Source organism: Lissotriton vulgaris, chromosome 2_2, assembly GCF_964263255.1.
Source record: "Lissotriton vulgaris chromosome 2_2, aLisVul1.2, whole genome shotgun sequence".
Lineage (NCBI taxonomy): Eukaryota > Metazoa > Chordata > Amphibia > Caudata > Salamandridae > Lissotriton > Lissotriton vulgaris.
Genome location: NC_141688.1, coordinates 157,110,691 through 157,124,956, shown reverse-complemented (window position 1 = coordinate 157,124,956; position 14,266 = coordinate 157,110,691). Strand labels below are relative to the sequence as shown.

Sequence of the window (14,266 nt, the reverse complement as noted above, 5' to 3'; positions counted from 1 at the left end):
AGGGGGTGAGGTCCTCCACCCCCTGATTTTGCAAGAGTCGGTGAAAGATTAGCACTGCGATTTTTTGATACGGCGCCCGACGGGTCAGCCGCTCCTTGTGCTCCTTGCACCTTTCCTTTAATAGGGTCTCGAGGTGTCTGCATAATATTCTTAGCTGAAATAATTGCATTTTTCTTTCTGAATAAATCGGGTATTACTGGCTCCTTAGTGACCTCATTCTGCTGGCGGGCGCGGGTCTCCGGAACAGGTCTATCTAGGGAGTTAAGCTCTGCTGCCGTTCTTATTGCAATATTTTCAACATTACTAGGCGTCATGCTAGCTGAGTTGTCTGGATTAGCTGAGCTAGCAGCTGCTTTTGTTCTGCCCCCTCTACCTTTAGGCGCCATATTTTTATTATAGACTTTTAGGGGTCTGAGCAAATTTAACAGGGTTGTCTAAATATAGCTATAAAATAGGTTTATGCCAGGCAGAATAAGCTTCTCCTTTTATACTAATGCCAGATGACGATATTCCAGGTACCAGTACCGACTGTTTTCACAATTAATTTGCTGCTGTTAATAATGTCCCAAACAGTCCCAAGCGGTCCCAAGCGGTATCAAAAGAAGAAAAAGTAAAGGCAAACCTACTCGGCTATCAGTTTAACACAGACGCGTGTGAACTTGCAACATTGTTTCAACTCCTGATATTTTTTTCTTTCCTCAGCCAGCTTGCCGTGCTCCAAACCGAGCGCCAACGGCTCAACAACTCCGCGTCTCCGGCGTGTCCAGCGTGCAACACGCCTCGCTCTCTTGCTCTCTCACGGCCTCCGCCCTCCGCCACAGACCGTGACTCTCCTGTCGGCTCCACCGATCCTCGGCAGCTCCCGTCTCGGCTGGGCTGAGTTCAGCCAGGGGAAAGCCTCCTTCCCCGAAACACTGCGCTGAGCAAAACGGGTCACTGGCCAGCAAACCCGGGAACGAGAACAGGAACAGCCCGCCAAAGCAGGGCGGCAAAGCAGCAAAACCGTCCCCACGCAGATCGTGAGCCTGGTCAAGATTCAGGTAGACGCCACGTAGCACCTCACTCGACTGCAGTAGCGGCCGCCATCTTGCTTCAAATACATTTTTAAAATGTTTTTATTAGACGTTTCAACAGATACAAAAACATCACGGGCTAACTCCCCAAATATGTGATGCACTGTTAAAAATTAAGCAAAGAGCAAAACAATAATAAAGTAACAAAAAGCCCCCACCCCCTTATCCGATAGGCGAGTCCTGTACCGTGTACCCCCAATTACACTTGTGACTTGTCATGTATACGACGCATTTACTTGTAGATTGGATTGAAGCTTTAGCATTACCTTTTTTTTCTTTTATGAAACTAAACGTTGGTTTCGATCAATTTCTCCCACTTGAAGTACCCAGTTTTCTAGTATTCATATATAGAAATATCAGGTATAGTCCTCTGGTGAACCATATGTGATGTAAAGTTCCTTGTCAGTTCTCTGGGGAATATGTAAAAATCTGTTTCATTGATTGTTCATTATTTTTCGATTTCCCTGTATTTTAAAGTTAAACTGTAATCATTTATTATTTTTGGTGGCATATTTCAATTGTTTGAGGTTCTCATTTATTTTTAATATTCATATTTGATTTTTCAGGATATTTGTTTTTATAATAATGATATTTATAATGGTCCCATAATGTTTTAAACCCTTGTTTAAGTTTTCACCATTTTGCTTTATTAGTCTTATTAATTTTGATCTGGACATGAAAGGTCTTCATTTCGTTCATTATTATTGTGTTTGTTAAGCACCTCTCCTGCAAGCACTTAAGTACTTATTTTGCTCAACCAAGCAGGCTAAGCTACCAAGAATGCGCCAAGATTATTTTGATTGTTTGTGACACACGCGGTTAACTGGAATACTGAAAGACTGAGACGGGCTAGTCTCTTCTAGCCGCACGCCTGCTGTTCCCAGCTTTAAAATATCTCTGGACAATAATTTAGAAGGGGCTCACCTCCAATTTATTTGGAATAGCATCTGCGCTGTTGAAAGCCATTCATCCTCTCTCTCGAACTCTCTGGAGATGGACATTTTGCGTCTTTTCTAGTCAAGGAAAGACATTATTGCACACAGTGGCCAGGCTATTTACAAGGGAGGTTGTTGATTTTTTAAAATGTTTTTACAGGGATCATTGACTCCAGGAAGGGCTCTGGTCATCTTGGATTTTAAAGGAGAGCTTTTCTTTCATTGTCTGGCTTCTCTCTCGCAGTAAAAAACATCCTTGATGCTTATTGTTACCAGTTTAAAATCCTACATTTTATTGTATAAAAATTAGAATATTATCTTAACCAAAATGATTCATTTTATGTTCCGTACTTCTGCCAACTTATATGGTTGTTGCACACTCGAAGGGACCACAGCATGTGTATAGTGAGCGGTTTACAAAGACATATGCTGACTGACAATCTCCAGAGATTTTCTCAAGGTTATATTATTCTCAAATATAACATTGACTTTTGACTGTATAGCAGAACATATTTATTGTTTGAGCAGGGTTTCTTCAAGCCTGGAAAACAATTTCATAATTTCCACAAAGGAAGTATAAAACTGTTAAAAGAATTATATGAAATTACACATTAGTATGCAAAATGGTCATCAGGCATTTTGTGCTATTTATAGTTAAGAGTGCCACCTCCGGTCCTTCTTGGATGCAAGTGGGCACAAACACGCATGTGAACCAACAACAGTCTCTCGCATTCAGTTTGTTCTCATTGTTCCTGTACTCTCACAAAAGGATTTTTACTTGAACGGAATATCAATTATGTGAAGAGGTGCAATGTAATCTTGGGCATATTGTATAACAATTGTAATGCGAAATTTCAGAAATTATCTGAGATGACGTCGGTGTATACACAATTTTACCTGGCCTAGTTTTCTTTACCTGTCATGGAGTTAAAATTATTTTCTGTTCTGATTGTATGTTTGCACTTTGTGATATTACACATTTTTATATACTGCTTCTTGGTGTTAGAAATTAAATGGCGCACTGTTGTGACTCCTGTAGGTTAATGCAAAATTGGTGGTCCCGACGAAAGATAAGAAAAGGAGGTCAGACGGTGGAAAATAAGGTTTCTCTTCCACAATGGGAAAAGGACTGGAACCTGCAGCCTATGAATGCACATGGGTTAATGGAAGAGTACCTGGAGATGGGTAAGTCCAAAACTTAGATTATGTGATGTTGGTTTGAAGATGCAGTTGCGTGCAATTACCCATAACAATCAATTGTAGATTAATTTTGAGTGCTTGGGTCGTGGGAAAATTCTTCAGTATGGGCAATAGTGCCCTTTTTCTGCCATCACTCTATATTTTCAATATTGCCACAATCCTGACTCACATTCGGGAATTAATGTGACAGGTCAACACCAGCAAAATGCCTGCGTTAACTCTTGAAATATAATTGTGTTAAAACAGTAACGTAATTCCGCTCTTCTAATAGTAGCAGTGCATCGTCTCAATTCACTGCAGTTATTATAGCATTAGGCATTGCAGATATGATTATCACAAGACACTAAGGCCTAGATTTACTAAGCAATTGTGTTGTGTTTGCACCACACATGTTGGCGGAAGGCAACGCAAGTGCTTAAATTTCATTTACAAATCCGTGCAAATCCATATGTGTTGCTTTTCATCACTTTTCAAGTGTAAAGTAAAGCAACACAGTGCTTTGCTCTGCCTTCTGATAGCCTTCAGCAAAGAGGCATTACATGGTTGGAGCATCAACTTTCCTGTGCATCCACCCATGTATTTTGATGCAAACCCAGGTTTACTAATGTAGGTAAAACTGGTTATATGCGCCAAAATGGTGTGCCTCCCCGACCTTGGCGTAACAAGGAGAAATTTTGCCTTGTTATTTCCACTATGCACTTGTTCTGAATTTTGCAACTCCTACAAACAAAGGAATAAGGCTCTAGGGATTGCTCTGGTGCAGAAAGAAATCCTAAGGGGCGGATTAAATAACCTTTCATGCATCACAGCACAGCAAGGCAAATTGCTGAGCTGTGTTGCATGAATGGGAGAGAGCTCAACTCCACTATTTTGGGACTGTGCAGCTTGCTCCCTGCACTGATGCACTTCTGGATGCTTAGAGCCAATGTTGTCATGCTGCACTACATTGTGGGTGGGATTGTTCTTGTGTAGGAAGGGATACGCTGCCTTGCGTTACTTTGTATGTGGAAAATGACACAAGGTCACCCAAATGATTTGATGTTTTTGGTAATGTCACTTAAGCAACTGTGATGCCTTGCTGATTTATGTAATGCAAGGATAATGTAAGAACTTAGTAAATCTGGACCTAAATGAGCTCCCAGTGATTGAATCCAATTCATAAGGTGAACACAGCAGAAGTTTAAATAAGGACCATTGTGCATCTGAATAAAATGATATAACTCGTCGCTCTGGGGTGAGTTTGGTGGAATAATATTTTCAAAGGGAGCACGATGAACTGTGAACTATTATTGAAAATGTCTAGAAACCAATAAAGAGGGTGATTATGCGGTTAGAACACATATATTTTCTGCCTTAAGCCAGCAGATATCCTCATCCACCAGTCTTGAAGTTCCATCACCTAATTTATAGGTGGTGGAACAGTGCAGCCTCACCTTACTAATCCCCTAAATAGCTACCAGCTTTAGTGCATCAGATGGCTCACCCTATAAAACATGCAGCACCAATGGTACTTTTTCATGTTTTAAATATTGTTTAAACAACAGTTCTGAACAGTCAAAATTAAGAAACATATCTAATTTCCAAAAAACGAAAAAATAATCATGCCACCAGGTACCAAAACATGGCAAGCAGATGTTATGAAATTTTTGCCGAAAGTACTGGTGCTATGCCAGTTGTTGGAACGTGGATTATTAGTAGTGATAACTAGTGACTTACAACTAATAATCAGGCCACAAACACAAACAAAAGGCCAGTCAAGGTCTCAATAAATCATTCCCTTGTCCAACCCTTGGTAACTGGCAACAAGCAGGCATGCATAACTTAGGAAACAAGTGTGTAAAACATTTAAAAACACCAATACATTAAGACACAATACACAATAAAAATCCAACTCCAATTTATAATAATAGATTATATTCTATGAACAAATAGATACCAAAACGAAAAAAAATCCAATGTCGTGAACCCGAGATACACACTTTTTAAAGTGTAACCACTTAAAAACATATAGTGCAACTTTGGAGCTTCTGATCTTGCTTGACCGGGACACAGTCAAAGTTTGAGGCCAACTGCGATAGAGCCCTGGCCTGATACACTAAGCGGGAGCCCGCAGTCAAAACTTCACCTTCACACTCAGCGGTTTTCCTGGAGCCCTTTCCTTTGAGGTCTAGCAAGGCACTTTGTTAGGACATATTCTGTGCAGGTTCATCAGCTTGACCTTCTGTGAGGCTCCCGTCAAATCCTGTAGGACTGGAGCACTGGAGTTTTTAGCGGGCCGAACTTGAAATCCAGGCTGGGTCACGGTTTAAGGTAGCCGGCTTGACTCTTGATGTCCAGTCAGTTACATTATGGAGCTTTTTTTTCAAAAAGTTGCTCCAAACTTTTTCTTGAAGTTCCTCTTGAGGGTTCAAAATGTCCAAAACACAAATCCAAGGGTCCAGAATCTCCACTGTGGTCCTTGAGATGCCTGGACTACAATTCCCTCAATGCACATGGTCAAATCCTTAAAGGTCCACTGGATGCTCTTCAGGATAGGGGCTCTTGGTGGAGATTAGGCAGATGGGCTCAGTTAACATGTAGCTTGCAGGAAGTCTACAGTTAGACATTCAGAGTCAGGCAAAGTCCTTCTGATGCTTGTCCCACAGTGTGCAGCAGGTGCAGTCTTGGGGAGTGCAGAAGTCTTGGTGTGGGCCAGGGAGTCAGCTGGGCAGTTCTTGTTCTTCTTATCTCTTTAAGGGGTGTGGGGTGCCACCCGGGTGGGGCATATTCTTGGCCCCGAAATCCAACATGGAGGAAATCTCTCAAGAGGAGCTGGATCTGTCTAAGCCAACCTACTGGCATGGTTAAATATTACTAACACTCCCTTTCCACCCCTCTGCTTAATCTAATTATTGAGGCTCCTGTGTGGCTGGGGGCTGCGGGATGTAGAGGTCAGGTTGTGCTGTCCTAAAGTTTCATTCCTCCTTTGAAGAACAGTTTGGTTCCCCCTCCCCCTTCCTGCCTTTTAGCTTCTGCAGCCAAAGATCTCCACCCACAGGAAATCCATTGTCTACTCTGACAGGACACTTTACACCACATCAAGCAGCTCTGCCTCAGCCTGGGAAAGACTGGCCTATCAGGAGAGGGCACTGAAAACTGGATTTTGGCTCACATAAAGAATGTTTAATAACTTACTTTCTGTAAATATGTATTATATATCTAAGCATGGCAAGTTGTTGGATTTATCTCGCTATTAATTTAATACCTTGAAATATATGTACATGGCTCCTATAAATATTTATACTTAAATAAAATATTACAATGTTAGCCTATAGAGCCATTCACTACAATGTGGGAAGTAGAATTGACAATTCTTCCCTCATCGGGGGTTATAAAACATATGTTATAATGTCCCTGCTTATAGCTACAAGGCACCCTACTCCTGGGGCACCTAGGGGAATCCTTAGGGGCGACTCATATTTAGAACTAAAGTAGTACCTTTAAACCCAAAGTCTAATTTGTGTAGAATTTCATTGTAAAAGCAGCCTGCAAGACAGGGCCGTCTTTTAAAATGACAGCAGGCACCCTAGTAGCATAAACTCCAGTGCAGAAAATCTACTGGGCTCTAAACCTCCCTGCCCAATTATATACTAGGGACTTACAGGGGTCTGTCATTGCCTACTGCATTCATACCAAACTACCATGTACTTTTACATTGAGCACAGGCCAAGGGTCTTGTTAGCAGGGCCCAGGTAAAGTCAGAGCCAGAAAATCAGCATCTAGAAGTCAAAATGGGGGAAAGAAGTTGGGGGACACTGAAAACAAGTACTGATTCCTCAGACCAGCGGAAGCTCTTTTGGCACAATGATGCATGTAACCTGTTCTGGATATCTGGAGCAGCTGGTAGTTCTACAAATGCAAACTTTGCTCTCATTAACCTGGCAAGTTGTCTGACTCTAATGGATTAATAAAGGCCTCATTTACCATTGTGTGCTAAATCTGGAGGAAATGGCTAAAACCAATAGTTAACTTTACTGTATTTCCGCCTGATTTAATATTGCAAGTAATGGCGTGAGATATAACTTATGGTTACACTAATCACACATTGTTGCAGCCTTTTAGCAGTGGTAACATAGATCTTCTTTGTTGTGACCTCCAATGTAGCCATGATGGACAATATAGCCATGATGGAGTTAATTTAGTGAATGATCTATACTGATGCCTTCAGATTGTGTGCTTATCTTGCCAAATTTACTGCTGTGCCTTTAAAGACAAAGGTCAAATATCAGGCTGTATTTCATGACAATTTGTTGGTTCTTTTTAAAAAAATGTAATTGTGTTACATTTTTTCCTCTGACCGCAAAATGAGAGGATCTTCTAAAAGTGATAGTGGTCTTGATGACTATAGCGGGTGTGGAAAGGAAGGCTGTATGGTGCTGTTTTTTTCTATCCCACTACAACATTCAAATGCCTGTAAAATAACTATACACACATTTTAAACCCATCAGCAGCTAGAAAAGCATAAATGAGGTACAATTTTCTGTATTTCTTAAGTGTTGAATAGGATGAATACATATGAAGACACTTTACTTGGGATCTTTATACCCAGCAGATATTAGGAATATCAAACAAGTGTTCCTGGCCTGGCAGCAGGGGATAAGGCACGGTAAACAATTAGCTCAGCCCACAGAAACTATATCACACTGAATTTGACCCCACAGGTGCGGCCTTATTTGTTCTGGTTACTAACGTGCACCATTGCTTTGTGTTAACCAGATTCAGACTGAACCTCATACACTGGTCTTTCTTAAAGGCTACACGTAGCCTGGTGCTTTAAAGCCATGTCCATGCCACAATTTTTCTGATCAGGACACCTTCCATTTAACTATTCTGTAAATTTTATGACGCTCTGCATAAAATATCTATTCTCCCGCTCCTTAAACCCGGACAATTTGTTCAAGTAAGTCCTGCATTATTATGTTTACTAATGCCTTCTTCACCCGTGGTTTGTTTTGGGGTTGCAGGTTTCTTTACAGGGGTCTTTAGGCTAAGGTGTAGTTAGGCTAAACTCGTCAAATGCTCTCTGGGGAACATAAGCGCCTATTTTTGTAGCTCCTTTAACCTGCATATGCTCTGCTACATTTGCACTTTATGTGTTGAATTTTATATTTAGAGTAGCATTTTGAATTTATTTTTAATGATCAGCTTTTATTTCTATCTGTGTCTATATACACAGCCCTAGATAAATTAATTCAGGCGAATCAGATTTTCTAAGTATGAATAGTAACTCCTTTAGGTATTGTATTTTTAATGATTTTATCTGTGTGCTTTTATGGCTTTTAGTGGGCGAATAAATAATGTGTGTCTTGACTTGACTTAGTGATGTGTTAATTAGTATTATTTGCTGAAACCTGGTTTCCACACATTATTGTTTGTGCATGATATAGTTTTATCCGTGAACTGTATGTCTATGCAAATCTAGTGGGTATTTCAACGGGAAATGTGCTGTTTCTAAATGACAACACTCTGCCACAGCAGTGCTCTAAAATGCATCACTGACTTCATATCACACCCTTTCCTCTCTCCTACTGAATGGGTGTGGCACATTTGTACATCTGTTTTCTGTGGGACTCTTGGACTTTTCACAATCCCTATGACCTCATTTTTATACGGGCTCAGCAGGTACAGGTAAAAGCCGCCGGTGGGAGGGGGCGGGCAGGGGGGGGAGACAGATGACAGAAGAGGGAAAACATAATAAAAAAATAAATGATACCACTTACCGTGCGCTCGCCGCAGGGTAAGTGGTATTATTTTATTTTGTTTTCCCTATTCTGTCTGTCGACTTACCCCGCCAGCCGCTTTTACTGTTACGCCTGTTTATATCAAAATAATGCCAACACCCCCACTCTGAGAATGTTTCCAGCACCATTGTTGTGATTGGCAACTTTAAGATGCTCTCAAGGCAATGTGATCTTGAAGTGCTAAACATATGTTCTTTCTTCCTAGTCATACAGTTCGGCTTCACCACCATTTTTGTAGCTGCCTTCCCACTCGCCCCTCTGCTGGCACTGCTTAACAACATCATCGAAATCCGACTGGATGCTTACAAATTTGTGACGCAGTGGAGAAGACCGATGCCAGCAAGAGCAACAGATATTGGTAAGAAAAAAAATTGCCTTTTTGCGAAATGAATCGGTGCACAGTGCAGTCCTGCCAAGTGTCACGCAACAGGCGTGACACTAATGCATTTCAGAGTGGTGTTCCGCATCACCGCACTGAAATGCATTGTCACACATTTGCCCACTCTCTGCTGACGCATTGAAAGTTGGCTAAGTTAACGCCAGGGTGCTGCTAGCGCGCTCTTGACCTGTGTGAGCGGGGGGGCTGCTCTGAGTGCATAAGTCTGCTCTCGCTCCCCGCAGACTCAGGAGACATTAATTGACATCGGAAGCTGCTCTGGCAGAGCCCGTGCAGCGTGCCTGAATAATATGCTTCATTTTGTCGCTTGCCGCTTAATAGTAGCTACAATGTTGCAAAACTGTGCAGTTCTGCAGATTGCTGGCTCGATTCCGGCCTGGCGCTGACCACATGACAGAGTGAGTCATCACGTCAGGAGACTCACCCTGCTGCCCAATTGAATTACCAGAAGTCTCTGGGTCCTGCCATAGTTGTGACAAGACGTGGTTAACTGGCATGCAGTGAGTGCGGCGCCTCTGGAGGGAGAAGCGGCCGGTGGCGGAACTCTGAGTCGTAGAGTCTCACCATGATGGCAGAGCTGCCGGGCCGCATCTAGAGGCCTGTGGCTGCATCAACGGGCGCGCAGCTGTGCAGCATGTGCGGGGAAACTGGCGCTGCAGTGTGCACATGTCGAGCAGCCAAAAAATAATTCCTTTCTGTGTAATACAATTTTGAGGCATTAATATAGCTTGCAAACAATGACATTCATTTGGATCAATTATATCCCCGACTCACCATACATTGCATTTAGATCATCACAAACATATATATATTTACTAGACACAATACATAATTCTCAGTACACGGGCAACCAGGGAGACCGGATAAGCGGAGCATTCGTCTTTTCGAGAGACGTTGCTGATCACCTCAAATTAATGAAGAGGGAAGATCATCGTGCGATTCTAAAAGAAATAAGGGCTTAGGATTGTCCAAATTAAAAAACCGAAACAACAAATATAAAGCCTAAACGGAGTCCATTTACTGACTCGGGTGGTCTTGCACAAACTATCAAATCCTCTGATGATAAAGCAGAGTGGAAGGGGAGTACCCATTATTATCTCAACTCCCGGATCAAAACTGGTACTGCAAAATAAAATTGCAATAAATAAAGAAGATGTCTTAATATAGTCCTGAGGAAGGTGTTCCAAACATCGAAGCACCGAAACGCGTCGACAAACTGTTTTGACAAATTGTTTTTAATTGGTTAAATTTTTATTATGTACTGAGAATTATGTATTATGTCTAGTAAATATATGCATATTGTTGTTCTGAAAGATGTATATGATTTTATTTTTACTTGTGATAAAGTGTCTATACTAAGTATATGGAAGTAACTTTTTTTAATAGAAATTATTCAGATACATTAAACGTTTTGTGTTGATCTAAATGCAATGTATGGTGAGTCGGGGATATAATTGATCCAAATGAATGTCATTGTTTGCAAGCTATATTAATGCCTCAAAATTGTATTACACAGAAAGGAATTCTTTTTTGGTTGTGATATTTCCCGGTCCTTTCTGGGTTGAATAGGGAAAACTCTCTCTTTTTTAGCCCCACATGTCGCGCAGTGCTGACCGCCATCCGACGAGAAGCAGGCGGCCGAGGCGCACATCAGTCACCCCCGCCGTGCGGCTTAGTCCTGGGCTCACCACCGTGGCTAGCAGCCAGAGAGAGAACAAGTTGAACTCACAGTGGAGAAGTGTGGCTCAATGATTAGAGCTGCAGACCCTGATGCAGAGGTCTAGCCCGGGACCAGGGTTCAATTCCCCGACTCGGCTGGTCTTGGGCTCAAAATTCCACGGACCTGATAATTCTTGCCTCTGTGCCTATTCCAATCATGGAGTCCCACTCTGCAACTCTGGGCAATAGCTTGCTTAATCTTCACAACGGCCCCCACAACGCTAAGGATGCCTGGCCTCCACCTTGGGGGTGCCCAGGAGTGGACGCCTCACAGGGAAAGCCAGGATGGGTTCCACTGCAGTATTCGTACAAAAGCCTTGAGACCCTTGCGGGTGAGTAGTGCGCTATACAAGTATCAATTTTACATCTCAACACACTCAGTAACTTACTAAGTAAGAAATGTAAGTACTTCTAACGCTAGTCACATTCTGTGTCTAAGAGGCAGCCAGTCTGAGACTCACTGTGTCGTGTGTGTTGTACTGTCTTCGGCTCACTGTGTCGTGTGTGTTGTACAGTCTTCGGCGTGCCACAGCCAGGTAAACCTTTTGTGTCGCTGCACGGTGGTGTCTCTTATTGTCTGTCACACAGAGCTGCACGCACTATCCCACTAGATCAAAATGTGTGATTCACTGAGTGACTCACACATTTGATCTGGTGTGATTTACGGTGCGCCGATGCCCGTGGTCATGGTGGTGGTTTTTTTTTTGCCAGGAGGGCTCTCTCTCATCTGTCAGGAGGTAGCACTAGGGTTAGCGCCCTTCCATTTCTGGTGCTCTGCAGCAGTTTCAAGAACTTCTTGGAGATTCTTGTTGCTCAAATGGATGTAATTTCTGATGTTAAGAAGTTTCCCTAGTCTTCATTGCATGATTTTTGCTTGCGAGAAAGTGTCACTCATAGTCGCTGAAATGCCACTCATAATTTAACTGAAATTATGGAAATGTCACACATTACAATCTGAAACCTTGGCAGCTATGACAGTGTTATCACGAGGTGCACACTTTCACTTGTTAACGGAAACGAATTTATACAGGGCTGTTGAGAACGTCTCATTGGTTGGAAGAAGCGATAGGAGACTTCCCTCTCTTAAATATGTATTTGTTCAGATGCATTGTTTAGCAGCGCCCCTGCATGTCTCTGTACAGTGCGTATGCGCTTCATGTGGCAGGTTAAAGTTCAATGGCAGCAATGTATCCTTCAAGTAGAACACGCAAATTTGTAAAGGACCATTACTTTTTTGTCCACAGAGTTTCAACGCTAACTCTCCATACTTGAAACACAACCAGTGCTTGACTTTGTACAGTCCAACAGAAAAGCTAAGTGCATGTTTATTTCGGTAGGCCGATTAGATATGGGACACAATCTCTGTGTAGGCCTTATTTGCTCCCTGGAAACAGCCTCTCGCGATTTTACTTAAATGTTTCTAAAAAGATCTGTTTGTTTACTTACCTTTTGCCAACTCACTGACTTTGCGGATGCATGGGGAATATGAGGGTGTTCGTCATTAAGACTTCACTTGGAACTGTTCGCTATAATTTCACTCGGCTTCCTCCAGTGCTCAATTTGAGCCGGTGGTTCCCGCGAGGGGCCACCACACTCATATTTACAGACCCCACTCATTTTAATCATCGTACATTTACTGAATCCCGATCCTGAGAGCAAGAGAGGTAAAACACGAGAAGTGGAAAGACGGGAGGAGAAGGATGGTAACCGTGTCGCAAGGGGGAGGGTCAGGAGCCTGTCAGAGTGAGATAAAGGGGCAGCGACTGTGTGGTAGTGGATTAAAAAAAACAAGCATTTGCAATGCAATAGGTCTCGCATTAGGAAAGTTTGAGCTATGGTTTTGTTTTTGAAAATAGCAATGCAATAGGTCTCGCATTAGGAAAGTTTGAGCTATGGTTTTGTTTTTGAAAATAGCGAAATTAATAGCTTTGTCATTTACAATGCCATAGTTATAACTTTCGCAAATGTGACACCTATAGCATTTGTAATGCAATATGCGTTGTATTTACGTGACTTACATGTATTGATATTACAAATAACAATGTTTTTTATTTTTTTTTCAATAATTAATACTTAATAAAAGTTATTGTAATTTATAATGGCAATAGCTTAAACTTTTGTAAATAACTTTTGTGAACATTATGTTCAGTGTATTTTATTGTGACGAAAATCCAAGAACAGAAGTGAAATATCAACATCTTTTTGTTACATTTGTAATAAAGCTTGAAACATTGAGAGAACATATTTGAACCATCTGTTGTTGAATGGTTGCACGGATTGATGCTGTGGTGGTGCTGAGTGATGTTGTGATGGCGAACGAGTGATGCTGTGGCATTCAGTGATGCTGTGGTAGCGCATAGTGATGTTGTGGTGCCCCTGAGCGATGCAGTGGTTGTGCTGAGTGATGCTGTATGCTATGCTATGTTTTGTTATGCTATGGTATGTTTTGCTATGCTATGCTTTGCTTCGCTATTTTTTGTTGTGTTTGGTATGCTATGTTTTGCTATGCTTTGTTGTATTTTGTTAACCCCTCCGCTGCGCCGACCGTTCTGCGCTGGTGCGGAACGTTCAATTGCGCAGGCGGGGCCGAAACGTTCAGCAGACGTGCGCAGCACTACCGAGTGTGTGCACGCGACGTCCGCTGAGCGTGCGCCGCACCGAAGGGGTTAAGCTATGCTATGTTTTGTTGTGTTTTGCTATGTTGTGTTATGCTATGTGCTGTTGTGTTTTGTTATGCTATGTTTTGCTATCCTATGCTTTGTTTTGTTATGCTATGCTATGCTTTGTTTTGTTGTGTTTTGTTTTGCGATGCTGTGTTTTGTTATGCTATGCTATGTTTTGTTGTGTTTTGTTATGCTATGCTATGTTTTGTTGTGTTTTGTTTTGCTATGCTGTGTTTTGTTGTGTTTTGCTATGCTGTGTTTTGTTGTGTTTTGTTTTGTTTTGCTATGCTGGTGAGGGTGTGTGAGGTTGTGAGGGTGAGAGGGTTGGAGGGTGAGAGGGTTGGAGGGTGAGAGGGTTGGAGGGTGAGAGGGTTGAAGGGTGAGAGGGTTGGAGGGTGAGAGGGTTGGAGGGGGTGAGGGGGGTGAGAGGGTTGGAGGGTGAGAGGGTTGGAGGGTGAGAGGGTTGGAGGGTTGGAGGGTTGGAGGGTGGAGGGTGAGA

At 42.2% G+C, this 14,266-nt stretch overlaps 1 protein-coding gene across 1 annotated transcript in view; it reads left to right on the top strand.

Moving 5' to 3' along the window:
- ANO3 (anoctamin 3) overlaps positions 1-14,266 on the top strand; it is a 1,465,374-nt gene that overhangs the window by 1,330,555 nt on the left and 120,553 nt on the right. The window contains exons 21-22 of the mRNA XM_086959492.1: positions 3,048-3,193; positions 9,194-9,346. Of these exons, the coding sequence (XP_086815618.1) occupies positions 3,048-3,193; positions 9,194-9,346 (299 nt within the window). The remainder of the gene's footprint in view (positions 1-3,047; positions 3,194-9,193; positions 9,347-14,266) is intronic.